This window comes from Strigops habroptila, chromosome 15 (genome assembly GCF_004027225.2).
Source record: "Strigops habroptila isolate Jane chromosome 15, bStrHab1.2.pri, whole genome shotgun sequence".
NCBI lineage: Eukaryota > Metazoa > Chordata > Aves > Psittaciformes > Psittacidae > Strigops > Strigops habroptila.
In genome coordinates this window covers 60,736-87,196 of record NC_044291.2, presented here as the reverse complement: position 1 = coordinate 87,196, position 26,461 = coordinate 60,736, and the positions used below count along the sequence as shown (strand labels likewise).

Below are 26,461 nucleotides of genomic sequence, written 5' to 3'. Positions count from 1 at the left end.
GCCTGCGAGGAAGCGGGTGGAGAGATGAAAAGTCCCTCCTCAGCGTGGTTCAGCTGCTCCATCTGGAGCTCCCACTCGTGCATGTGTGCCTGCAGATAGTGCTGATCAGATGTGAACAGAGGACGCAGTGACTGCTGCAGGCTCCAGAATAAATCTCTGGGATACAGTAATGATTGATTTTATCCAGTAGCTCAATGCAGTTTATTATCTTTGGTGCCAGTTTGCTTTGAGATGACTCTCTATGTGAAGAAAGAGGGAGCTTTTCAGAACAGGGCAGACTTAGGTTAGATATAAGGAAGAAGCTCTTCCCTGTGAGGGTGCTGAGGTGCTGGCACAGGTTGCCCAGAGAAGCTGTGGCTGACCCATCCCTGGCAGTGTTCAAGGCCAGGTTGGACGGGGCTTGGAGCAACCTGCTCTAGTGGAAGGTGTCCCTGCCCATGGCAGGGGGTTGGAACTGGATGAGCTTTAAGGTCCCTTCCAACCCAAACCATTCCATGATTCTGTGTCTTGGGGAGGATGCCAGCCTGCTTTCCAGGTGGTGTATGCAGAGAAACTGCTTCACCTGCTACCAAAGTGCTGTCACTTGTGTCACTTGTGGAGCAGGGGTGGCTAACTGGCACCTACACACAGCCACTGGGGCTGGAGGTGCAGAGAAGCTGCAGTTGGCTCCCTCAGGCTGATCCTGCTCTCTCAGGTGTCCCCACTGCCTGGAGTTTCCCTGAGATAACAGGGTGACATGGTACATGTGGGAGTGCATGGTATCTAGTGACAGGATCTGGGATTTCTCTCCAAAGGAGATACTTGGGAGCATGTCAGCTAGCTTGCCAAGGCTTTGTGAGTGTTAGGGACTGTTTGCCTCTTCTCCTATCCCCTTGCCTGTAGAGAGGCTGGAAGATGTGCTTCACCTGCAGGGTGCTGGTGGAAAAGAGGGGTTGTTTGCTTTTGCCAAGGGAGCTTGTTTGCTTCTTCCTCCGCCTTCTTCACACACTATGGTCCCTAAATGGGCTCTGGGATGCTCTTGTTCTGCTCTGCTTTCCCCCATCCTGTTGTCCTTTGCTTTGCTGCGCAAGCCAGAGGCAGTCCCAGGCAGTCAGCTGCGAGTGCCCGCAGGGGCTGCCGCAGGCCTCCTTCCTGCTGCAGCAGCGCTGCTGCTGCTCCCGAGGCGTGCTGCTGCCCGGGGATGCGTTTTGCGGGCCGTGGTGAGCGGTGAAATTCGCTGTGCGGGCAGGCCCGGGCTGCGGGGCCGGGCGGGCTGCGCGGCAGGTGGCACTGTTGTTCTCCCTATCAATCACCGCCTTGCTTTTTGCCTTCATCAGTGCTGAGAAGGAGCGCGAACGTGGCAGGGGCTCTCTTGGAAAGCGGCGAGCATACCGACCTGGGCTCTGCTGCAGGGAACAGATCTGCTCAGAGGAGGTTGGTGCTTGTGTCTTGTCTTGCTCACGAAGGAGAAGCTGTGTTTGGCTTCTTGGTGATGAGAAATGTGAGCCAGCTCCATCCTTAGAGAACTCAGGTCCAATCCCAAAGCCACCATGGGCCTGCTGTGACACCTTAGCAAGGCCAGACCAGTCACTGTGCCTCTCCTATAAAAAAACCAGCCCTGATCTACTGCTCCCTTTTGTGCTTGTTCCCACTGCCACCAGTCAACCCATCCCCCAGCTCTCTCTAGCACTTGGTAGACAGGCAAACACATGACCTTTCCATCAGCAGTTGCTGGGAGAGGTGCCTTTGCTGCTTTTCAGGCTGCCCCAGCTGTGCTGTCAGTGTTGGTAGAGCTTTATTTAAATGCGTGCATGGGGCAGCGTGGGTGGATGTGCTGTGTTGCTGCCCCCAGCGCTGGGGTTTGCTGTGCCTGGGGCTGGCCCCAGCTGCTGCAGGACCCGGTGGCACTGGCAGAGCCTCCAGACATTAGTCAGGTTTTCCTGCTGCGACTGCCCAAGCCCAGCCTGTGTGACCTCCAGTGAGGGTTCACCCATCTGTTTTCCTTGGGGATTTTAAATGATTTGATTTCTTGGGTACCTTTTAGCTCCCAAGTCAGCTGGGCGAACCCCTGCATGTTCGCCTCTGTCTCTCGCCACCAGCTGGTGCTCTTGGAGAGGGCTCTCTGTGCATATTCGCTTTCTCCACTGATATTTCCCTGCACTGCAAGTTTTGGCTGTAGGTCAAAGACAATGTTTGTAGACACGTGCTGACGTCAAAGGCAGCTTGGTGGTGGCATCCTGCGGGATCACAGAGTTCCCGCTCCCTTGAGGCCCAGGAGTGCAGTGGGAGTTCATCCTCTGCAGAATTACAGCCCCTCGGTGCTCCTGGGTTCGCTGAGCTCTGGGATGGCCCCATGGGCTCCTGCCCTCTTGTGTTCCCTGGAGAAGGTGTAGCTGCAATACAGTGTCCTTCACCACCCTGCCTGGAGAGAGGTTTCAAAGACAGGGGAAAGGAAGGAAAGAGGCAGCGCAATGATGCCTGCCCACGAGAGGCAGGCTTGTGGGGAAGGAAGGGGTTCAGCTGTGCCCTGATGGGCCATTCGCCTGCTGCAGCTCAGAGAGGGTGGAGAAGCTGTCCCTTAGTCCGCCCTGTTTCTGTGTAGAATCTGGAGAAAATCAGAGAGACTTCATATGTGGCGCCAGAGCCCTGGGATGAAAAGGCATCGCAGATAAGGCTCCACACTTCCCTGTAGGACCTAGAGAAGAAAGAAAGGGGAGAGAAAATGAGTGAGATGTGTAGATACTGACTGCTACAGGCTGACCATTGCTGTTTGGAGGTATTACTTGTGTGGTGGGAGAAGCAGTCCTGGCATTATCAGAGGAGGGAATGTGCAGCTGGGGTGCAGGTTGCTGGCATAGCCTAGAGGTAATGCTTTGCCCAGGATCCACAACGTGGCCATGTGAACATCCTCCCTGAACACCCTCATGCTGGCTGATATTACCCTGCAAACTGTGCCTGGCTTACACCCTTGCTGGTTTCTTAGGACATCCGCTGTTCCTTTTTATCTTTTGTCCTCCATGTGGTCCCAATCTGTTTCCCGCTTCCTTGCTATAAACACCCTGCCTGGCCTGAAGGCAGGAAGCAAACACTGCAAAGGCCACATTCAGTACTGAAGGAGCCTGCCTGGCTCCGTGCAGGCCGTTGGCGTGGGACGGGGAGGTTGGGGTCATTTCACAGGGCAGGCTGTAGGTCCCTTTGAAATCTTTGGCAGCCACCCTGCCTTGTTCTTTTGGCCCTGCTGCCGCCATCTCACAGCAGATTTCCCATTGTGTGTTTCCTGCCCGTCCCTCTTGGCACTGTCCCCCGTGCGGTCACGGCTCTTCCTTCGCCTCCCTGGGGAGGAGATGCCACTGACATGAAAAGCGGCAATGGCACCTGGGGTGGCACAGCAAGGTCCACGGCGGGTGAGAACATCCTGGTCAGGTTGGCTGCTGCATTATGCCTGTTCTGAATTACAGGGAACAGGAATACGGCCAGCCCTTGGCTACTTTCTAGCCCCTCGACAAGGAGGTTGGGCGGCCCTGGCGGGAGCAGTGGTTAGGTTTGCTTGGGGGGTATGGAGGAGTCTTTCCATGGCAGTGCTGTTCAAGGTGTGCAGAAGCGTCGACTGCGCAGACCCAGGAACCCACTGCTGCAGACCTGGTGGTCACAGCAGGAGCGGGCAGCTGGCCCAGGGCAGGAGCAGCCGCAGCATGAGGCTGAGCTCTGCCTGTGCGGAGGTTGGAGGAGCAGGGGGTGTCCTTTCTGCAGGTGTTTTTTTTTATCCTGGGAGAAGTCCCATGTTAGTTGCATGATGCCCAGCAGGCCAAGGGGAGCGCAAGTCTCCTCCTAAACAACCGCGAGCCCTGAGCATTTGTACAAAGGGCCCTGTTGAAACACCCAGCAGGCTTCAAACCCTCCTGTTCAGCATTTCCATGGTGACAGGCTGGCACTTCTGGTGGCTGTGCTGTCCTTTGTGGCACCAATATAAGGAGGTTGGTGCAAGTGCTGTGCCTTGCTGTGGTGGGTTTGCCAATTAGAGCCTGTGGCCCCACGGCCTTGTCCCTGTTATGGGGGTATTGGACAGGCTGCTGTCCCAGTGATCGTGGAGGGCAGTCTGTTTTGCCCCCCGTGGAATAAACACTAAAAGGAAGGGAGGGTTTTATTTCAGAGAGGTGTGCCCAGCCTCCTGCTCCATCGCTGCACATGGCACTGATGGGGATGCTGGCAGCATCGTGTCCTCTGACAAAGTGCCCATCCTGTGTCTCTGCATTCCTAACCCATTGTGGAAAATATTAGGTCTGGCAATCTGCAATGCTGTGTGATTAACTGATTGAAGAGAAGGGAGATGACTGATAAATGCTTCCACAGTCTGGGGAAGGTGCATTTCCTCTGGTGAAAAGGCATTTATCTCCCTCCTGCTGCAGTGCAGACCCTTGTCCTCAGGCTCACTGCTGCAGATATCCCGACCATGCTATTTGGAGGGGGATCTGGACCCCAGGGAACTTTGGTCAGATGAGGCATCAGCCAGGCACCCACATGTTATACGGTGGCACAGCCCCTCCTGTGGCGCTTGGAGGAGGCCTGGTCACAGTGCCCACAGCTGCACCAGTGCCTGTCCCTCTGCGTGGCTCAGCAGTGTCCTCGGAGCTCACTGGACGTGGAGGCTTCTTGCCCTTGTGCGGAGATGTGGCGTAGCTCTGGGCTACCTGGGGCTGGCTGGGAAACTGGGACTTCACATCCCTGGCAAGCTTTATTTTTGTTTTCATACTGGCTGTTGCTGCAAACTAGGGAGGAGGGATGTAATCTTGAAACATTTTGCAAATAGTATTCTGAGATATATCATTTCTCCTAGGATGAAATTCACATTTTTCCATGAAATGTTTATATATTTTGCCCAAAGCAGTCTATCTGTTGCAAGGAAACACCTACCAGTATGACAGGGCTGGTGGTAATTAGGAAGAGATTGAAACGCAGTGATATTTGTCAATATTTCAGGGCTCAAGTCCTGCCAAGTTTGCACGTGTGGGAACCATTTTCCTGGGCAAGGCCTGCTAGCTCCTTTGCACTCTTTGACCTGCAGCCAAAGCTCTGTGTTTCTTGGCGGGATTCAACATGCCTCTGCGCGGGCCACCACTGACATGGCACCAGCCATTGCAGGTGTCACAGTCCTGCTTTTGGGGAATTTGCTCCAAGCCAGCACCTCTTGGAGCCAGGTGCTGCACAGGGTGGATCTAACTGCACAGCTCCCCTCTGCACTTCCCAGTGCTGCTTGAAAGGGTGTTTAGTTAATAGGATTATAAAGCTTTCCTGTTGTTAGGCAATGAAAATCAATGGTGGGCCTCCAGGGCTGAGTTTCATCCTGTTTACAGCACAGTCAGTTGATGGCTGTTCTGGGTCTGTGGCGAGAGACCAGTATGGTGCTGGAGGGAGGCCGTTCCACCTCCCGCACTGTGTGCTGCTCTGGTGGGGGCCTCCTGTAAAGGCAGAGGACACTGTATCAGTGTCCCCAGCCTGGGCTCTGTCCCCACCTGGGGAGAGGGTGGTTATGGAAACTCAATAAACTGTTGCCATGACAGCTTTGAGCACGGCTCCCTCCCGATGCTCTACCCACTGTGACAGCTCAATATTATCAGCTCCTGTGGGACTGATTTCAACAGGATAAAGTGCTTTCAGCACGGGATGAGGCAGCTGGATCGCAAGCAGCAGAGCCCTTTTATCTTGACGATGCAGGGAAACGGTCTCAGAAACAGAAATGAGGCACTTGGGTACCTGGTGGTCCCTTTCCTATGGGAGAGAGGTATCTTTGGCCTCGTTTGCATCTTCTTGCAGTCAGTCCCATGAGCTGCACCTCTTGTCTCTGTTGCTGCAGTGACAGTCTCCATGGAGACCGGTCCAGCACAGCTGCATTACAGGACCATAAGGGGGAGGCCATGGGGAAGTGTCCCCGTCCCTCCCCTCTGGGACATGATGGCTTCCAAGGTGCACTCTCAGCCCTCAGGAGAGTGTAAAAATTGAAATCTCCCAAGTGGCAAATGTGTGGAGGAATCCCAAGAAAACTAATTGGTTCCCCCCACTCCCCCTCTAATGCTTGTTGGCTTCACTTTGCATGGATAGTTGCTGTTCTGCACCTGTTAAAAGGCCGCCCCATGCTTCGCTCGGGCTTGATTGCAAATTAATTTTGCATATGTATCTATTCTGGGGAGCATGGAAATTTGTCCAGCTCAGGATGCTGAACGCCAGATGGGCTTTCCAGAGGCCTGAGGTGCAGCATGAGCTGCGTCCGCTGTTGGGAATAACTTTGAAGGAACAAGGGTGGCTTCTTCAGACAAATATATCAGAACAAGGGCGCACTAGGATTCGCAATGGGATTTCTTCTCACGACTCATTTGGGACAAAGTAGATGGATTTCAAATGGGATATACAGAAGCACCCATGAACTTAGATATCAAGATGCCTTTGATTTTCACTAAGAAATGGGTATCCTACTGGCTTCTGGTCTCCTGCAGGTCCCGCTAGGCATCCATCGTCCTGTGCGGTGCCTGTATCTGCCTCTCTAATCTATTCACAGGCTTTCTGTAAATACCAGATTTCTTCAGGGGGATGCTATCAGGTTGGGATTTCTGTGTTTTTGAAAGCAGGTTTCCTCTTTCTATTACCAAGAACTATTAAAGGGGAAGAGCTGTTGGGATTTTCCATTTGCCTTTCACCCATCATGCTGCTTTGTTTCCTCTTTGCCTTTCTATCAGCCTTGCACAGGAAAATAAACCAGTTGGGTTTGTGTTGTTTCAAAACCAACTGGTGCGTGTGTAGGATGCCGTGACGTTTGGGCTTGCAGACAACATGCGGAGTTGCAATTTCCTTTGAAAAACAAACTTGCTATTGTTATTTCTGTGGAATTTCTTTAATTTTGTTTAAGTCTTTGCTTGACTGCATCAAGCATTGGAGTCAGCCCTTCTTAGGTGGGCCTTTGTCCTCGTGAATCACTTGGTGTAAGGAATAACCAATGTGGTGGGAGAGGTTGGTCACCAGTTCTTGGATCATTCTGAATGTTTATGCCAGTGTAGCTATGCTGGGTACTAAGATCCTCCTATGCATGAGTTTGTCAGTGAAATCTGCATCTACCTATGCAGACATTCAGTCCTGGTCCATCATGGCGTGCCCAAAATGAAGTGCTTGCAGGGTGGTAGAGGCCATTCATACCTTAAGGAATGGGTGCACTTTCCAGTGCAGCAGTCCGTTTCTCCCTGGGGCAGCAGTAAAGCAGTTGGGAGCAGGATGCATACAGATTAAGGATCGTAGTTTATTTGCCCTGCAGTTGTTCTGTTCCTGCCAAGACTGTTACTGGAAAACAGTGTTTTTCCAGTAATGGTTGCTACGCAGTTAGGTCTCATGATGGGCTTTATCTGCTCAGCTGGATCTGCGGGAAACAATAGAGCTCTAGTGCAAAATGAAATGGGGAAGTATCAGTGGCTGTGCTAGGGCTTCGCTGCCTGCCAGAAGTGGCCACTGTGGCAAGGTGGTACCAGGGGGAGATTTCTCCTGCACCCTTTGCAGGGCTTCCCCGCTCCTTGGGCTGGAATGCGCTGCTGCTGGGCTCCAGCAGCAGGTTCATCCTGTCTGTAGGAATGGCTCTTCTACTATCAGTGCAGTGGTGTGTTTAAGGTACTCTGCTGCTGTTGCTGGAGGATCTGAGATTGTAGCACTCATGCCAGGCAGACTGGAGGAGCAGTAGGATAAGGCTGTCATTCAGAAGCCTGCATAGGATCATCCTGTCTGGGTTGGTTTGATGCCAGGGAAATCTTTGCTTTGTAATTCTGCAGAAAATCTCTCGATGCAAAATCGTTCAAAATCACTTTGCCCGTTTCTGTTGAAGGAACGTTGTTCCCCAGTGACTTATGCGGGTGTCTGGGGAGACCGGTGGGTGGATGTGTATGAGTTGGCATGAGGAGGAGAAGGCTTTGTGCTGTCTCTGGGACTGTGTGAATACCCAGATCTGGCTGGTTACCTTTGGCTGAAGCCTTCCATACACAGCAGCTCTCATGTCCCGTCAGCCTCTGTTCACTGTGTCCCGTTCCCGTTAGCTTGAGATGGTTTTCCAGAGTGGCTGTTCTTTTGCCCAGCTGCTGCTGTGCTGCCTGGCATCTCTCCTGGGACTCTGCACTTGTAGTTTTGCTTTCCTTCGCAGTCTGCTTGCGTGGCTTGTGACTTTTCCAGAAGGTTCAGGACAACCCTTTGGTGTCTACAGCTGCCTGGTGAGAGAGTGCTGTGCTCTGGGAACCAGCAAAGCAGACTGAGCTGCTGCCAGAAGTGTGTGCTCTGGGGTAGCAAACTCTGCTGTCTGTCCCTTGCTGTTACCATGAAGTCCAGGGGAGCCCCCGCAGACCCAGGCACCCGCAGATGATGGGACTTCTACACCTCCACATCACCTTTGCAGAGACTCCTGTTCCCATGGTAAAGAACAGCTGCTGAACAGGGTGTTAAGTGGGTTCCTGGGGATGGTAGCCCTTGGAGACTCTCGCACTGGACTGTGAAATCTGTGTCCTTCTCAGGATGTTGATGCAGTCACTTAGGCCCTTTGGAAGGTGCAATCCTATCTGGCCAAGCCCAGCTTGCTACTGGAAAACTGTTGTTGGAAAGCCATGCTCTGCTCTGCATGCTGTTGTGGGAGGTGAGTAACCTGAGCTGGGACTGAGGCAAAGGTTTGAGTCACCTTTCCTGGAATCAGAGCTATGGGTACTGTCCATGCTGGGGACAGATTTTATTGCTGATGATAGCAGTGTGAAATGTGGGACTGTCCTCCTTGGGAGTGCACGTTGTATTGAGTCACCAAGACATCATGCACGTAGAGGGATACTGACTGGCCATGCCAGGGTGTTTCTTGGGCTGTGGCACTATCTCTCTGCCATCAAAAGAGGCAGTTGCCAAAATGCTGTCAGCTAGAAGTTGGGAGATGGCCCTGGAAATACTGCTTTGTCCATGTGCTGAGCTGTGATCTGCCCTCTCTCTTCTGCTTCGAAGCCATTCCCAGGGCTGCTGCAGCGCTGCCCTCTGTGTCCTTGCTGCTGCTCATCTCAGCTATATGGTGATTGAAAAATCTGCCTAGTTTCCAGTTAAAACTTATTTTATGGTGGGTTTAATCCTACCTGGTCTTGTATCAGGCTTGTTCATGAATTCCCATTCCCGCAGGATGTAAACACTGGTTTTCTCACCCTTGCATTTCTGTGGGGAATGATGGGCTGGACCCTGCTGCAGTCCCACACTCCGCCCCAGTGCGCTGGGAAGGTGCCCAGCTCTGCGAGTGGCAGAAGAGTCTGTGTGTGTGTGCTTGTGTGTGTATATGTCTGTGTGTGTGTGTGTGTGTGTGTGTGTGTGTGTGTGTGTGTGTATGAGATCTGTCGAACCCCGGCGTCTCAGCTAGCTCTGGCTCCTGGGGTAATGACTCAGCCCCGCTGGCTGGGCGCTGAGCAGGGCTGGCCAAGCCCAGCTTACCTAACGCCACAGGAATGCTGGGCTCAGCAGGGCTCCTTGCTCTGCTCTGAGGCCCGGGCATGCCACATGCTGTGCTTGTGGCCTCAGCAGCAGCTGGTTTTGGGAAAGCTGGGACAGGGCTGCCCTGTCCCAAAACTTTGCCTGGCAAGGGGCAGCCCCAAAGTGGGACCCACTGCTTCCTGTAGTCATGGGAAACCACCCAAAAATGCCTGCTGGAGCAGGGTCTGTTCACCCTACTTGTCATCCCTCCTGGGCCCAGCAAGAAGGGCAGCTCGAAGGACATAAACTCCTACTTGAGGGCAATGGGGACTTTGTATTGACTTGCCCTGGCATTTCTCAGCCCCTCTGTTGGTGCTTAACTGGTCCAAATGAGTCCCCTCACTGGGTGTGGCTGGATGAATCCACCAAACTGCTTCTGTCTACTGCTGCCCTCACTGGAGAGATGTCTTCCCCTGTTACTAAGCCTGGTCTCTGCAGCTGATAAGGGTGAGAAAATGGCTCAAGGACTTGGCCCCAGGTTTACTCTTGTTTGTGAGAGTTTTAACACCTCTGAGATACACATTGCTCCATGTCTGCTGTCTGGTCCTACTGCTCCCGTTGGTGCACATTCTGTAGGAAGATGCTCTTCGTAGCAAAACCACCCAATTTTGTGCCACACTCTTTTTAGCAAAACTGTTTCAGAGCCGCTGTCTCTCTCTGGTGGAAAAGTCAGCCAGTGCCATACTCACCTGGGCGAAACTTTCCATGCAGGATTGACCTGCACACCAATATTCACTGTCTTTTAGTGCCACGCTGCACTGCCATAAGGCTCCCAAGCACTCTCTGGATGTGAATTATTTAAGCCTCGCTGTGGTCCTTGGAGTACAGGAGGGCGTTGAGCTGATACTGCCTTGGACAATGGAAAGCAGGGGTGGAAGAGAGAAGGAAAGAAAAAGGGAGGCTCCAGCTCTGATCATTCATGCTCTCTTTCTCACACCCTCTCAGCCTTCCAGCTCTGCTTGTCTGCCTGCCACAAAAGCCAGAGCGAAATGCTGTAGCTGCTGCGCAGTTTGAGCATAATCTGAAATCAAAAGCAGGCAGGACCTGTTGTGTGTCTGAGACAATGCACGGGGTTTGTGAGTGCCGTGCATGTAGATGAGGCTGAAAACCTCACGGCAGTGCAAAGCAGCAGCTGGAGCCAGCACTGAGCTTGCCCTAAAAGAAAGGAGAGGCTGGGAGAAGGCAGTGTGCCGTGGCGTGCTTGCAAGGGGCTGCTTCACCAACCTTGGGAACATCGCTTGCTACACACACGCACACACAGGCGCACTTGCTCACACACGCGCACACACAGCCTCTTGGTGCAGCTCCTCACTGCTCTTTGATTTGCAAGGAAGGAAATAAGACCTCTTAGAGCAGCAGAAGCAGCCGCTGTTGGTAAGATGTGCTGACAAAATCGAGCAGGGAGAGATCTCAAATCTGTTTTGCTGCCTGGGCTGGACCTGCTCCTGGAAGAGGAGTGGCAGAGGAGACAGAGGAGGATGAGCAGCCCCTCCATCCCTGGGAAGATGGAGGCAAAACCTTTGTTCAACGTGCAGAAGGCTCTGGTGCAGCCTGTGCAGATGTGCATGTTGGATATCCCCCTGAGCGTGCAGGATGATGATGTAAGTAGAAGGCAAGTGAGCTGCCAGCCCATTTTCAGCTGCAGGGATGGGGGGGTGTGTGTGCAAGGAGAGGTGCTGTGACCCCACCCCGGCACTATCCAGGGGTGGTGAACTTCTGGCAAAGTTAAAGATGCCAAGAGCTGGCACTGCCTCCAGATGTGACTGTTTCCTCTCTGAAGTAGTGTATTTTGAGACAGACCATGTCTTGCACTTGCCAAATCCAGGGCACCAATTTGAAAGGAGGAGTTTGGGAGGGAGAGGAAGCCTTCCTACATGGAAAGAGCCTTGTGTTGCAGCTCAGTGCAAAAGGGAGTGCTTGCAATGTATGTCCTGGCTCTGCTGCCTTGGCGTGGCTGATGGGTGTGAAACCTGGCAGGCAGCAATCAGCTGCAGAGCTTGGCTCTGCTTCCACACACCTTGGTGGCTGCCTTGCCTGGTCTCCCATCTGTGTGGGCATCGATCCTGCTGCCTTGCTCTGCTGCTGTGCTGCAGGTGCAGCCAGTGTAGAGTAGGGCTTGGTCCACTAGGCAAAAATTGGTGTTGATTGCAGCAGTGAGACAGAGGTTTCCTGACGTGCCTCGGGTCAGGGGATTCCTGCTGAGGGCTCCTCTTGTCATCTTAACTCTGCCCCTCACAGAAATACGCCACAAATCTGACTGTACAAGAAGGCAACCTGCGATAAAGCTACTGGAGAACCCAAAATAGGGGCCTTGTTTTCCAGAGGGGTAGGTGGTGAGCGGTTAGTGTCCCACCTGTGTAAGGGTTTTGGATGTGATCCAGGTGCTGTTAAAATTCAAGGCAGAGCTTCCTTTGATTTTGGAGCAGGGAAAAGCCACGATCTTGCTGTGTGTGTTCAGTGTTTGTACTGTCACTGCAGGAGCCTTAAATCTCGATTTTCTTGATGGGAAACAATTGATATGTCACCTTCTCTTCAACATCATCTGTGTGTTCGAAGAGGTGAAACGACAGTACAGAAAGGAGCTTGCTTCCCTGGGAGGAGGGAGGACTTTCTTGCAGGGCGGTGTGTTGGATCTTGGCAGGGGCAGTAAACCCCAGCGCAGCAGCCTCTGCAGGGACAGGGGACTTGCAGGGAGCCTCCTATATTTATAACCCCCCCCAGGACCTCCTGTGCTGCTGCTCTGATGAGGATACTTGCGATGGCCACTGCAGAGCTGGTGGGGTGTGCCGGGAAACGCGCCCCGGGAGCGCGGGTGCCTCCAGCAGCCGGTGTGAGGAGCAGGGCGGGAGCGCGGCGGGGCGGCGGGTGGAGGGGAGCCCGCGGCTCCGTGCTTTCTTCTCATGTAGCTTCATTTTTTAAGCAGCAGGTTTCTCAAGGCTTACACTACGCAAGACCCATTCCTGCTCAGTAGTGCGATCTGGTGCTGGATTTCCCTGTGGCCTGTCATGCAGCACAGGGGATCCTCAGGGTTTGCCTTACAGGGGTGGAGGCTTTGCTTCCTCCCCTCGCGGCAGAGCAGGAAACCTGAGCTGGGGACCTGGGCAGTGGCTGGGACTTGAACGCTGAGTTGCTTGGAGATGATCTCTGCTGCTAATCACATCCCTGGGTTTACTGCAGAAAAGTATTTTTAAGGTTGTTGTGCGCTGTTTTAGAGGTTGGTGGGATTTTTGGTTCGATGCGCTTTTAACAATTCATACTAACCCTTTGGCGCTGCGGGGTGACAGCCAGTCTTGGAAGTTGTGTCACGGTGGGGCACTGGTCAGTAACCTGGCACATGGGGGCGTCCCGAACCCTCAGGTCATTACTGGGGTGTTGGCTCCATTGTGCAAGACTGAAAGGGTTAGTGCTTTTCTTGTGGAAACTGCCATGAGGCTAGGCTGGGAGCATGTTCTCCAGCATCCCCTTTTCCATTTAAGTGGAGGCTCTGGATGTGCACTCTGTGTGTTTCCCAGCTGGAATCACCTATCCTAGCGCGGGGCTCCACTGGTGCTTTCATCCCCTGCTCTCATGCTTTAGCAGAGCAGGATAGGATCCTCAGGGGCGAGCATTGGCTGGAAGCACCTGTGAGCAGGAGGTGGATTAGGGATTGCTCTGCCTCTCTGTGCTTGCATGCTGCTGCTTCAGCACTGAGGATGCTTGCCCCATATTACATTCCTGGAAAGTGGGGGCATAGCAGCTCCTGTGCACCATGGAGCTGACACCTCCCTCTGCTGCAAAGCATGGGCCAGTGGGGAAAAGCCAGCGGGGAGGTCCTAAGTGGTGTTTCTGTCTGTGGAGTGATGGGAAAACTCTTCTTTCACAGCTGAAAGATTCCCCTCAGCCAGGCAGGGTTTGGTGTCTCATGCCCACACTGCATGTGGATACCTGCTCATCTCCCCGCAGTCACTTCTGCCAGTTTGCATGGGCATGTGGAGGGAGCCATGTTGGCATTTCCCCCTCTATTTCAGGGCTTTCAGACTCATGAACGGCCTTTCTTCTTGGAGATGGAACAAGCAGGTTGGGAGAAAGTTTAGGAGCTGTGTTGCATGGGGACTTTTAGGTGCTTGAACACAGAGGAAGCTTTACTAAGAGATGGGGGTCCAGAAATTGGATCATCCAGGGAATGTCCTAACAAGTGGTCAAACCCTGCCTGCTCCGCAGCGGCCTGGCCCAGCGCTGCCTTGCTGGCCTCTTGCAAGTGTGCAGGAGGCAGGGGTGGGAGAGGGTAAAACAAATGAGCTTCAGAGGAAGAGAGTCAGAGGTCTTCCTAGCACTGCTGGTCTCAGCTCCATCACTCACCAGCTCCGAGCCCTGCTGCCCTTTGCAAAGGATGTTCTGGAGTGGTGGGTGCACCGCTGCAGTTGAGTTGGCACTTTGCAACCCTCCCTGCCCTTTCCAAAAGGAGCATCATGCCCCATCAGCAAGCTCCCCTCTTCCTGAAGCGCCCTGCAGCCTCTCTGGTGAGCAACATCTCGTACTCATATTTTTCAGGAAAACTGCTCTGTCCCAGCATGGAGTGGGGCTCTTTTGGGGAGCATTTCACCAGCAGGCAGTAGACCACTGGAGGGGATGGAGGGACATAGGCTGCTTGTGCCTGTGTTCAGTGGGTGGTCAGCTGGAAGGCGAACGTGGGGTGCGTGTCAGGCAGAGGTGGCTCTTGTTTCTGTCTCCCTTGCTAGCTTTTGATGGGGCCATCATTCCTTCCCTTTCATAATTCAGCCACAGCAGTTGCAAAATTTCCCAGGGTTCCTCTCTTGCTATTATGGGCAGGGATTTCCAAAGCTTTGCTAATAAAAGAGCAAAAGTTTCTATATCTGGGAAATGGGGAAATCAATGAACGGACTGTTGCAAGTGCTATAACAGCTTTTTGTGGCATCTCAGGCAGTTGCCTAACACGATGGAGCTTTATGGCCAGCTCTTTGGTCAGCAATACCTGCTCCCTGTGAGCAGGAGCCCGCAGGGCTGGGAGGGACCAGTGGGCTGATGTCATGCAGTGGTGGGTGCTGCTGCCCAGGCCGTGTGCAGTCCCAGTGCCTCCCTCCTGCCTGGTCAGTTGGCCCACTCATGGTCGTGCATCCCAGGCTAATGCTTAGCTCTTTGTCACAGTGAAAATCACTGGGAAATATTCCCTTGTTGCAGCGTCCAGTAAATGGCAAGTTAGAGGGGAATACAGCACAGCCTTTGGTCTCTTCCAGCACAGCTGCGTCTGAGTTGGACACTTAATGCAGCTCTACAGAGCGAGAAGAAAAGAGACATGATCAGGTGAAACTCTGTGTGCTGCTTAGGCACTTGCATCCTCTGGAACCTGTCCTGGTGGTCTCCCCATCTTCACTTCCTTCCTTTCTCCTCTGTGATGTCCTAATAAGTACGGTAGGTTCAACTTCAAAGTAGTTAGCAAGTATTTTCCACTCCAGTGGGGTAATTAGTTAAATTACATTTCACACGCTAATTTATTCCTCTAATATTATTTTTTCCCAGGTACTGGAATACAGGAGAAGATAAAAGCTTGGTTTGACCTTAGGGTCAGGCTGAGAGGAGTTGGAGATGGGAACAAATGATTAGTTCCCAGGTTTGCTGTAGCACAGGCTTATTCCCTGATGCATTTGAGATCTTGTTTGGTTGAGCTTTAAGTGTGTTAGCTGACTGCAACCCAGGTATCTTGGGTGAAATGTTGTCCTTTGACACATAGAAGAAAAACTTTCAGATCAGCAGTGATGAACTACTAATTTCCAGCTTGGTTGTTCCTGTCTGCAGCATGGGTATCACCTTGGAGTGCTGCGTAAATGACACCTAATTAACCCTTGCAGGAGTGGGTGGGAATGGTGTTACTTCCTGTGCACCAAGGAGTGAAAGCATCTGCTTGGTCTATGGGCATCAAGACTGGCACCGAGATTTGGTCTGGCACCGAAGGGTGCCCCACAGCAGCAGTGATGGCTGTCCTTCTCATAGCACTGTAAAGGGGCTGGAAATGCGCGTTCCTTGCCAAGCTTAGAACGCTGAATCCCCAGGGCTGGAGGTAGATGTTAGGTCAGTGGGGCTCAGCTCCCTTCCAGGGGCTGCATGTGGGGCACAGACACAGTGGGTGCCTTCGGGCCATGGGGTGAGTTGGTGAGTGGGTGGGTTGCACAGTGTGAAAGCCTCTTGTCCTGCTGGTGAATGCTTGCTGGCAACTGAGCCCTGCCGAGACACTCGACATCTCCTGCAACCACAGCAGCATCCCTCTGCTCTTTTGGTGTGGCTCTGCCAGCCTGTGCCCCATGGGCGCAGAAAGGCTTTAACCAAGAGACAATGGGGCTGATGCTTCCGTTCATTACAGGGTGAAGCCATGCACCAAGCTCTGAGGTGAAGCGATAGCTGCAAACAGTCTTGCAATGAATCACACTATCATGTTTATATCAAAGGCTGTTTCTTTTCCACTGCCTGCATATGGTAGATGTTATCAAGAGGGAGGAGCTGAAAATGAGTGCTAGGACTGTTTCCTGACCACATCACAGTAAAAACCAACAAATCCCTCCGTCCCTGCTCTTGGCCAAGCTCTCTGTTTCTCTTGGGTGAATCATCACCCATTTTATTGGAGCAAACTGGAAACTTGGGAGACTTGGAAAAAGTCTCCCAAGTTGAATTCTCATCTGCAAAGGCAGGAACTTAGGAGCACACTGTAAAGTCTTGGATTTCTGGGAATTGCTCTGGCTGGGCTAAGGTCTGAGCCAATGCAAGGCCTTGTGTGCATGGATAGGGCAGCTTCAAGCCTGGCCATGGCTCCTGCAGAAGTGCTGCAGGGTGCTGCTGCGGCGCCCCTGGGCAGCATGTGTAACCTCCCGCCACATCCGTACCTCTGGGCTGGTTTCGTCAGCCCTGTGGCAGGGTATTTAACCACTGCCCTGCAAGCCAGCTAAACCCTCATGGGCTGCAGACGTGAACAGGAGAGGCCATGAGCCTTTGGCAGGCTTTTGGGGTGGCATCAGTCCCTGTTTCCAGCTCTTGGTGAGGCTTCAGAGAGGGGAAGGGTTGGTGTGGTAGCTGAATATTTACAATGGCTTAAAGGGTTGCGGAGAAGGGTCTATGTTTGCTGCTATGTTTGGTTCACTGGTACTAAAGTGTCCAGAGTCTTCCCCGCCACATGTGTGTGTGTGTTGACTGAATAAACAAGTGAAGTGCAGCCATGGGAGTGCTGGGCCAATAATATCAGGGTTACTTTAAATAAGCAGTTAGTAGGACTGTTGCCAAAGGTTGACAAAGTGAAATGAGAACACAGACCTCTGGAGCCTTGACCAGTGTCTGGTGGAGCTCCCTGGGGCACAGCCTGCCTTGGGTGTTCATTCCGCCCAAGGGTTTGTCATTACAGCCCAAACGTGATCGCCTCTGGAGTGTCCTATTTACAGGTTTTGAGATGTGTGGTTCTCACCAAGCATCTGTGCTTGGCCCATGTGTAGCTGGCAGGTCAGGCTTGGTCCCACCAGTCAGAGGCAGGTTGCTTGGTGCCCACTTGGGGTCTTTGCAAGAGCATAGGGGGTACTTTGGCCCTGGCTATCCTGCAGAGATGGGAAGACTGCCTGCCAGTGCAGCCCCATCGCTCCTCTGCATGGCTTCCCATGCCGCATCCTAGAGCTGGGCTGGCCTGGGGATGAGGCTGTCATTGATACAGCTGCTTGATTTGGAGTATATGCCAGCTGCAGACACAGCAGAAACGGGGATTTCACCCCATTCACAGCCACAAATGTGACAGCATAGCATGGATTTAGCCCTAGGCATCTCTCATCCAGGGACTCCATCAGAGCCAGCCCTATTTATTTACCCCATGTTTTGGCAGCAATCAGCAAGCCTCAGAGCTGAGACAGCAGAGAGTGGCAATACTGAGGATGAGGTGTGTTCTGCATGTGCCTGACACGCAAACCTTGAGCTGGACCTGCCTGCTGTCAGATGTGGTGACTCTGCTTCTTGCTCACATACACTCTGCTGTTGCAGTCCATGGTGTTGCTGAAATGTCCTCATGTCAGTGCGCAGTTGCTGTGCAGCTGCTGCTTGGCCAGTGCCTACGTGCCTTGGGGCGCTGAGCACCTCTCCAAAGCCAACACATGGCTTCAGTGATCCACTGACCCTCACTCTGCTCCAGTGTCCCCATGCATAGGACAGTAATTTTTTCTTTTTTGTTTAAGCATCATCAAGCACAGAAGGGCACTGTTGTAGTATTCAGATAGGGCTGAATTCTGCCATGTGAGATTCACATAGTGCTAACGCACTATGCTGCCAGGAATCGTGTCCTGAAACAGCTTGATTTGGCCACTGTGCTGGCTATCAAGTACCATTTTGCTGCAAAAAGCATCTTGGGTTTCAGTGTGATGTGCTTGCGAGGTGGTAAAACACTACAGCGCAGGTAACAGAGGACAGCCAGATGCAGCTCTGTGTTGGCTCTGTCTGTTGTGAACCTGGAGTGTTTCAATTGCATTGCTTTAGTATTAACATTGCTCAAAGGATTGGCTCCATCTTGCCCTGCTATTATGGTCCAGAGCAGAGGCTTTCAGGCATTACCTCCATTCAAATGCTGGTCATGAGCAGCATCTCAGGTGCTCGTCTTCCTCTGTGCCTCTATGGTGAGAAATTTCCTCTTTCTTAATGTGAAGTCTTGATTTTATGAACTCCAAGGGCTGTTTACATCCAAAGGCCGATTTTTTGGCTTTCTTGTGTCATCTTGGACAGAGCCTTGAGCCACATGGTTTAGGGCAAGGTGTCCCTGCCCATGGCAGGGGGGTTGGAACTAGATGATCTTAAGGTCCTTTCCAACCCTTACGATTCTATGATTCTATGATCTGTGCACAGATGCCAGTAGGCATCTCCTCTGGCCCGTGTCCTTCTGCTTTTCCTGGCTTTTCTGGGTTCATGCTGGGGTTGTCCCCAGGTGCTCTGGGGCTGTGGCAGCTCTTGGCAGCTGCATATCATGGGTCTTTATTACCTCTGGCAGCCTGGGAGTAGGGAATCCAGATCCCATCCAGCTGACAGCTGCCATTGCCTTTTTAGTTTAGGCGCTGTGTGCTCTAGAGAATAGCCGGCAGGATCAAGCCCTTGACTTGGAGGTATTGAGGAGCAGTTTGGGATGAGCTGTGTGACAGTCTTGGTTGTGTCTGACTGTGATGTTGGTAACAGGGGAAATGAATGCAGAGCAACATCCCTGGTAACACTGGTGGCCTGAAAACAGGGAGCTTGCTCTCCTGCCTGCCAGGAAACAGCACCCAAAAAAACCACCTTCAAAATAACCTATTTCTGCTCATCCTTTTCTTCTCCCTTTAGGGGCTCCTGTGTGCATTGCTCTGAAAGTCTGGGGATTTCTTTCGTCATAGTACCCTGCTTCCCACTTTGGAAATTAAGTACAAGTTAGAAACTGCAATCAAGTGAGGAAGGAGGGAAAGTGTGGCTTGTTTGCAGTGCCAGACCCTGGGCTGACCGAGCAGAGCAGCTGGGAGGCACATCTGGGGGCACTGGGGAGATGTGTGAGGATAGGGGGAGGCAGGATGGAGATGGCTGTTGCAGCAGTTTGGGGTCCAGCACTGTGGCAGTCGTGGTCTGGGGAGCCCCTGATGGGGGGGTGGAGGGTCCTGCCAGGGCAGCCCTGTGAGCTGCTGGAGCCAGGAAATAGAGACTAATCCCTTCCTGCCCTGTTGTGTGTGGAGCAAGAGGGGATCAAAAGCAGCTGAAAATCCCGGATTTCCCTTTCTATTTGGCAGAGGGATGGGAGAACCACAAGAGGAGGAGGTGGACAAGCCACGGGGATGCAGCTCCACCTTTTCCTGCTGCACAGGGCTCGATGCTTCCGTACCCACAGCCCTTGCCCCTGGGAGAAGTGGCCCTGCACATCCCTCCCCAGTTATTTTGGGGTCAGCACAAGGCAGGACCCTCTCTCCAAGTGTCGGAGAAGTGGCTGGTGCTCACAGCCCAGTCAGTCACAGCATGGCACCAAGTCTCCATCCCAGACCTATAACAAACCTCAATTGCTAAATGTACCCACGACTCTGGCCCTTTTGCTGCGAGCCCGCTCTGGAAAAGAGCTTTACAAGAGGTGGTGAATCTGTGCCAGGGCCTGGAGTGAGGAAGAGGGGAAAGGAAACTCTCCTGAGGCTTGGCTTTTGCAGAAAGGTGACTCGGCACATGGCTGGCATTGCTCCTGCATGCCGCGTGTGATGGAAACGCTGACACTGCTCTTCACCAGCTCGGTGCACATAGCAATGGGGTAATTAACTATTGATGTGTATCCAATATATACTGCTACAATGTAAAAAAATTTGACTTGCAATGGTGCTGGCTGCTCAGGAATGGATTCATCAGCCCATGCCTTCTGTGCTGTGAGAGGCAAAGATAGGAGAAGCTCATCGAGGGCAGGATGCTGCCTCACTGCTACAGAAACTCTTGCTGAAACTGGATGAGACCCTTAGCGAGCAGCTTGTTTCACTTGCCCTCTGGCCCCTGTCCCTCCTGCAAAAGCTCAGGTCATGTTTTCTAGCTGTTTTCCCTGCAATTAGGGGGAGGCAGAAAATTCTTAAAATCTGATTTCCTACCAAAATAAGGTTAATGCTGTCGTGGTGTCTGTCTGCCTGTGTCCCTTCTCCCCAAATGAGTTCTGAACCTGCTGGCCTGCTTCATGCAGATTTGGCTGAGGGCTGGCAGATAATTTAGTCTGTGCAAAAATGATGAAACAAGATGGTTGAGAGGAGGAAAAGAATCTTGTAAATGCCCCAAAACATCTGTAGCATGAGTTCATGTATTATTAGACACCAGAAAATCCACGTGGGAGATGCTTCTTACAAACACTTTAACCACAAAAATATTTTTATTCTCAGTTCATACATTTTTAGACACCAAAGACAGTCTCGATACACAAAACCATAGGAAACAACACAAGCAGTTTCAGTGCTCAAGGATGACCTTTTTTAATGAAATCTGAAATTCTTCAGCACTCAGTGTGATTCCCAGAGCCAAGACTTGAGGGAAAACCAGCATAAATCATAGACCTGAAGGTAGAAAGTGGGTAGGGTCGGCAGCACCGTGGCCAGATTCTGCGCCGCGGTGTGACTCAGTGGCACTCGCCCAGTTTGTTGATATTTGTGCCACTGTAACCGGGAGATGACTCTAGCCCTCGGCCAGCAGCGTGCAGTATTGTTTGGAAGAACGCTGCTCCTCCATGCCAAGAACCCACAACAAAGAGTTTTGCTGGCCATTGAAAGAGGCAGTGGAATAACTTCCCCCACTGGAACAACGCAGAGCAGAAACCTTCTAAAGTAGTCATTACCGAAGGGAAAAAAAAAATATATATATTTAAAAAAACCCCCCAAACAACCACCTCCTTTGTCTGAGGGTCTGACAATAAATGGGAATACTGACAGGCTCTTACAATTCTTAGTTGACTTTTCAGCCATGTCAGTGTTTCGTCTCTGTCATACCTGGTTCAGGGCTGGGCAACGAAACTTTCCAGCTCTTGCCAGCCTCTTCCTGACTCTCGTGTGGCTAACACCAGTAAGTGTGTACTCAGGCTGTCAGAGCGGGGTATTTTCACATCCACTCACTGTGTCCCAGCCCAGACCGAGGTGAATTTGACCCAAGCAGCTTGGCAGGGGCCACAGTGTCAGCAAGCCCCTGGGTGCTCTGGCTGCTGCTCAGCTGCTGGATGTCTCCTGCCACGCTCCTGCAGCTCCTCTCCCTCATCCCTTGCGGCTGCGGGCCCTCTGGCTCCTCTCTCAGCTGCTCACTTTCAGTCACATCAGCATTTCACTCCGCTGAAGCCTGGCTCCAAGGTTTCACTTCTCACTTCAGCCCAAGTCAACTTTCCTACAGCTTTCACAGCAGCTTTCCGACACATCTGGGTTTTGATGTATGCTTTCCTTGACGTTTGTGCAGCCAAAGGAGATAAAGGACCATTGTTGGAACATCCTTTTCCATATCCCCTGCTAAGGGGCTTTGTTCCTGTTTAACTGATTTTTCTTATTTTAAGTAACCTCAGTTATTTACTTGTTATTAATGTTATGTGTGTGGTACACCTTCCTGTTGCTTCACTTATTTGAGGATCTGGCATTTAAATCTGTTCCACCTTATTCCTATACTGGGCTAACTGTACTAAACCTAGGCTACATGTAAATCTGTTTTATTTTGCTACCTGTAGCTCTTCAGATGAGGTCAGCACTGCAGCTCAGCATCTTGCAGCTTGTTTGGCTCCCATGTTTAAGCTGGTCTTTGGACAAAATTTAGTCTCATGCAATGTCAACTCTGTGTGTTCTTCTCTGTGATACTGTGGCATCAACTTTTCTTTTGGACTTCTTAGCAGCTTTGTGGCACCATTCCCTCCCCTGTGTGTGTTTGGACACATCATTCCAGCGACAGGGGAATGCTTGGTGTTGATCAGGTTCAGGGAGCCAAGTCTGAGCATGCTGGGGAAGTCACATGGTGCAAACCTGCATCCCTGTCCCCAGGGAGAACCAGCAATGTCAGTCAGAGCACGTCCTCAAATGTAATGCGAGTGCAGGCACTCAGTGATGCCGTATACTTGCTGGTAGGAGCTGTTGCCCAGGCAGAGGGCAGGAGGTGACCTCCTCTCCACATTCTCCAGACCACGAGGAGAGCCAGCAGGATTGCAGAGTGAGGCTGCCCTCCCTCTCCTTTGGCTGGGAGCGGGATCCAAAGGCCTGTCCGAGTTCTGCGTCTGTCTGTCTGCCTGGCACAGCAATGTACATGTCGTCTTCATGGATGCAGCAGTGCAGCCCGCCCCGCGTTGGCCAGGGAAGGTGTGAGTGAGAGCAGGGCTGGAGAACGTGCTGGGATAGGAGCTGATCATGAGGACAGATGCTCTGCCAAACGATGCTGCTTTGTTACCTGCTGGGATTTCTCTGTTGATCGGTTGCCAGAGCTGCCTCTTTCTGAGAGCCTCCTTTTACACAATTCAGGTGAACATGTTGTTTTGGCTAGTTGTCGTTGGTGGAAAAATTTACTGCCTGCCCTTAAATGTATTTTTGAAAGGTGAGCAGAGCCAGAGCTTTGTTCTATTTCTTTTCCACCTGGGCTCAGGAGCCTGGCCATGGAGAGCACTTGCTGCTGTCCTGGTGATTTGACGGGGGGGGGGGCCTGGGAGGGGAAAGATGAGGCCATTCAGCCCTGCACAAGCAAAGACATGAGCATCCCAAAGCTGTAGCAGCAGGTGGTGCTGCTCCCACTTTCACAGGTAGTGGTTGTTGCAATACATATTTTGCATATTGAACAGAGCAGTGTTTTGAACAGAGCTATTGCTCCCAGTCTGGCCCCAGTAGGACGGTACAATGGTGCTGGAGGGAGGAACAATCACCTGCACAGAAAATCCAGCACGTAACAGCTGGACTTCAAGATTTTAAACATCTTTTTCAACCTAAACAACTCTGATTCTATAACCTCCCTTGCCAAAGGTTCAGTGGGGGGAATAAGTTTAGGTTGAGCTTCTCCTGGGAAGTGCTGCAGCTGGGAGGCAGGTTCACTTTGCTTTGTGCCTCTGCGTGGCCCATGGCTGCTACGTGTCTGAGCAGGACAGGGGCTGGCAGCACTCGCGGTGCCCTTCAGGAAGTGAAGGGCTGCCTGTGGGAGCACGACTCCAGCTCTTGGGGGACCCTACAAGGCTTGGGGTGCTTTGCTAGAGAGACTACCACCACTGGACATTGCCCAACACCAGCAGTCACATGTGTGTTTCAAATATACTATGAAATCTCACTGTGTCAGGGCTGGTTTGTTTTCAGGAATGAGTTTTCCCTATCTTCAGGGGCTGCACACATTCCCGTCTTTCCCTGCCAATTTCTGTGGCTTCATAACCCTTCTCCTCTTTTTCTACCAGTGATTTTTCTTTACCCAACTGTTATGCAGAGGACCCATGCAAGGAAGGATGGAAATTACAATAACTCTGAGCACCTGGGAAACTTCAACTTGTCGAATGCTGATCGCTAAGCAACACAGAAAAATGTTTTTCCTGTTTTCCTTTTGGTTACAAGCACCTTAGGTGGTATTTGTTAAAAGAGCTGACTGAAGCATTCTGGCAGAAAGGTGATAGGGAGATAAAAGCCGCCTTTAAAGACAAACAGCCCAAGAAATAGTCTTTACCAGAGGAGCTCTGGTGTGTCTTCAGCATGTCAGGCTTCAGCAGCTTAATGCCTGCTGAACCCCGCACTCGGGGGAGTGCTGTGGATGGCAGCAGAGAAGCAGATGGAAAAGGAAAACGCTGTGACCCAGCTCCCTGTCAATGTGTAGTAAAATTCCTCGGATATCTTGTGATCCTCTTTGAAACAGTGAGCTCTGGGCAAGCTTTCTTGCCTCTTTTCCTGCATCCCCCTGCCACCAGTGCCCTGCAAAATGCTCGTATGTCTTGGTGCTTTTCACGAGATGGACCCTATTGTCTTCGGCATCCTGGGCATATTTTAATCTTAGTAGTCATATTTTGCCTCTTATTTTTTTGATTATTTTCTTTTCACTGTAAATGGCTGTGTGGCACTTTGCTGCGAAGGAATTAAGGCTCCTATCCCCAGAAATGCCTACACAAAGTGTGCTGTAGTCAGTTGTTTCTTAGAAAATGGCTTGGTTCCCCCTTACCCCGTGTTGGCTTTGTTCTGCTGAGTTATTAGAGGTCAGCAAGCTTGAAAAACAGGTTTGTGTTGTCACTTGCCGCCCTAATGGAAGATGCTCAAATACTTACAGCCAAGTGGATGGCATAAGAAGTAGGATTGAGGAGAAATATTCCTGCAAGCTCTCAAGTCTCCAAGGCTTGTGGCATAATTGTATTGCCACTGCAGAGCTTCAGGAGCCTGCAGTCTCCACAGGAGATGCTGGAGCCCAGCTGTGTGCAGGGGCTGCAGGAAATGAAACACAGACTAGCTGGATGGAGAGTTTTGGATCCTAATTGCTCAGGGATGTGGTGTGCTTCCTCTGCTAGGAACTGACAGTATTTAGGAGCTTGCCTTGCTGCGTTAGACATTTGGTGTGCTCAGAGAGGCTGGAGGCAAGCTGTGTTCCTGAATTAACCCGGCGCTTAATCCGTAGATGCCCATGGAGGCTGTGGGGAGGAGGCAGTGTCACTGGCAGAAGGGACACGAAGTGCAGGAGAACCTGAGTCAGCCTCAGCTTTCCTCCCTGCCAGCACAGAGGGTTCATAGTCCTGATCCGCTGGGGAAATGGCCCTGAGAAACACCCACAACCTGCGGGCAGAGCGAGTGATCCAGCTGCCCTGGATCCGAAATACTCGGCAGACAATGTCCTAAAATCCATGATGCTGTAAGCTTTGGCAAGTGGTGTGTGTGTGACTCACCCTAAAATCCAGTTAAATAGGGGCATTGATCGTGTTTGCAAGTGAGAATTGGGTCTGGGAGGGACTGAGGGCTGGCTGTGGTCTGTTGTTCCACAGATTTTGGAAGCAACTGCTCTAACCTGACATCTGTATACAGATTGTACTGAATGAAGCAGTGACATTGTTTTCCCTTCTTGCACAAGCTTGGTGGCTTTTCCCTTGTCCTGAAGTAGAAGAGATAGTACTAGTTTATTATTATTTATTATAAATAATCTTCCAGTTGAGCCTGGGCAGTGGAAACTAAAGTTTTTCAAATTAAAATCTGAATGACTAAAAGTTTTGATGTAAGACTCAACACAAGTGTAACAAACAGCCTGACTTTTAAAAAATTCTTTTCTATCGGTAGTGCTTTTCCTCCACAGTGCTTTACAAACAGCCATGGAAAGGGCTTCTACCAACCCCTACGTTAGAAGGAAGTATTATTGTCTCCATTTTATAGCAAGCAGCCTGACACAGAGCACTGCAGGGATTTACTTGACACAGCTTGTGAGTTGGTGCCTGAGCTTGGGGCAGAGGCTGGATGATGTCGCAACTCTCACACAAAGCAGTCTGGCTCCCATCGGAGGCTGCCGGTTTGGGTCCTGGTTCACAGCAGAACCTGGTGGTGTGCGATGATGGAGCGGGGCTCTGCTAGAGGTGGCTGGGGTGGATTCTTGCCTTCTGTAGTTGGGGCCAAGATAAGCTTTCTTCAGTTTTCTGCTCTGACATCTGTGCCGCTGTAGGCTCACTGAGGCTCAAAGGAAACACAGGTTTTGCAAGGCGGTGCCAGTGCTTTTCCTCGGGACAAAGTGGCGGGGCTTTGGGGGTGTTTGCAGGCAGCCTGATGCCATGTGGGAGGCAGCAACCCCTGTGAAAGTGTTTCAGAGCAATGGTTTGGGCTGGGCAGCCTTGCTCACTCAGCCTGTGGCCTCATGTAAAAAAGAAAAACCAAAACCAAAACACACCCAACCAGCAATATTGAGCACAGGAACTGGGCCATGAGGAGTTTTGTCCTGTAGGAAATACATTGGAAAGCCCTTCTTGGAAGTGGAGCAGTGAGATGAAAGTAAAGGAGAGCAGTTGCTGGGAGGGCTGGAGAGTGGAGCTGAGGAGGATGCTCACAGGCCATGCGTATGAGCTTGTATGTGCTGGGGAGAGATAACTCGAGGTCATTGAGCCTGGTTATTAAGAAACAAAAGGTCTGAATCTGCAGGTCCTGACCCAAATGCATGGAGCTAAACCAGGAAGCTGGCTTTGTGTTTGCAAAAGCCTGTGTTACCCACTCCATGAAACTGTGGCAGAGGAGCACAGATTAGTGGTCTGTAGGTGCTCCGGTGTTGGCTGTATGGGTTTGCATTTACTCAGCCAAGTGCGGATTGTAGAGTGGCAGAAAGAAACAAAGTGAGGGATTTCCTGGAGCACCCAGTTCCTGGGCCTGCTGAAGTCAAGGGGGCATACACAGCTGATGTCAATGCAAAAAGCTCAGTGTGTTGTGAAATGGTTTTGCTGAGTTTGCCAAGTATAAATCAATGATGATATTTTCTTTAATGAATCACTCAATCGTTGATCATTTCCTTAAGTCCCTTGCTCCTGGAGTCACGTGCTTATAAAATACTTGCA

General features: G+C 51.7%; 1 protein-coding gene across 3 annotated transcripts in view; it reads left to right on the top strand.

The window, feature by feature from the left end:
- RALGDS (ral guanine nucleotide dissociation stimulator) overlaps positions 1-26,461 on the top strand; it is a 57,398-nt gene that overhangs the window by 2,370 nt on the left and 28,567 nt on the right. Inside the window, exon 1 of one of the 3 annotated variants that reach the window (XM_030507273.1) lies at positions 10,606-11,090. The exons of the other annotated variants lie outside the window; for them this stretch is intronic. Within the exon in view, the coding sequence (XP_030363133.1) occupies positions 10,968-11,090 (123 nt within the window). The 5' untranslated portion in view covers positions 10,606-10,967. Of the gene's footprint in view, positions 1-10,605; positions 11,091-26,461 lie in introns of those variants that run through there. 3 annotated transcript variants of the gene reach the window in all.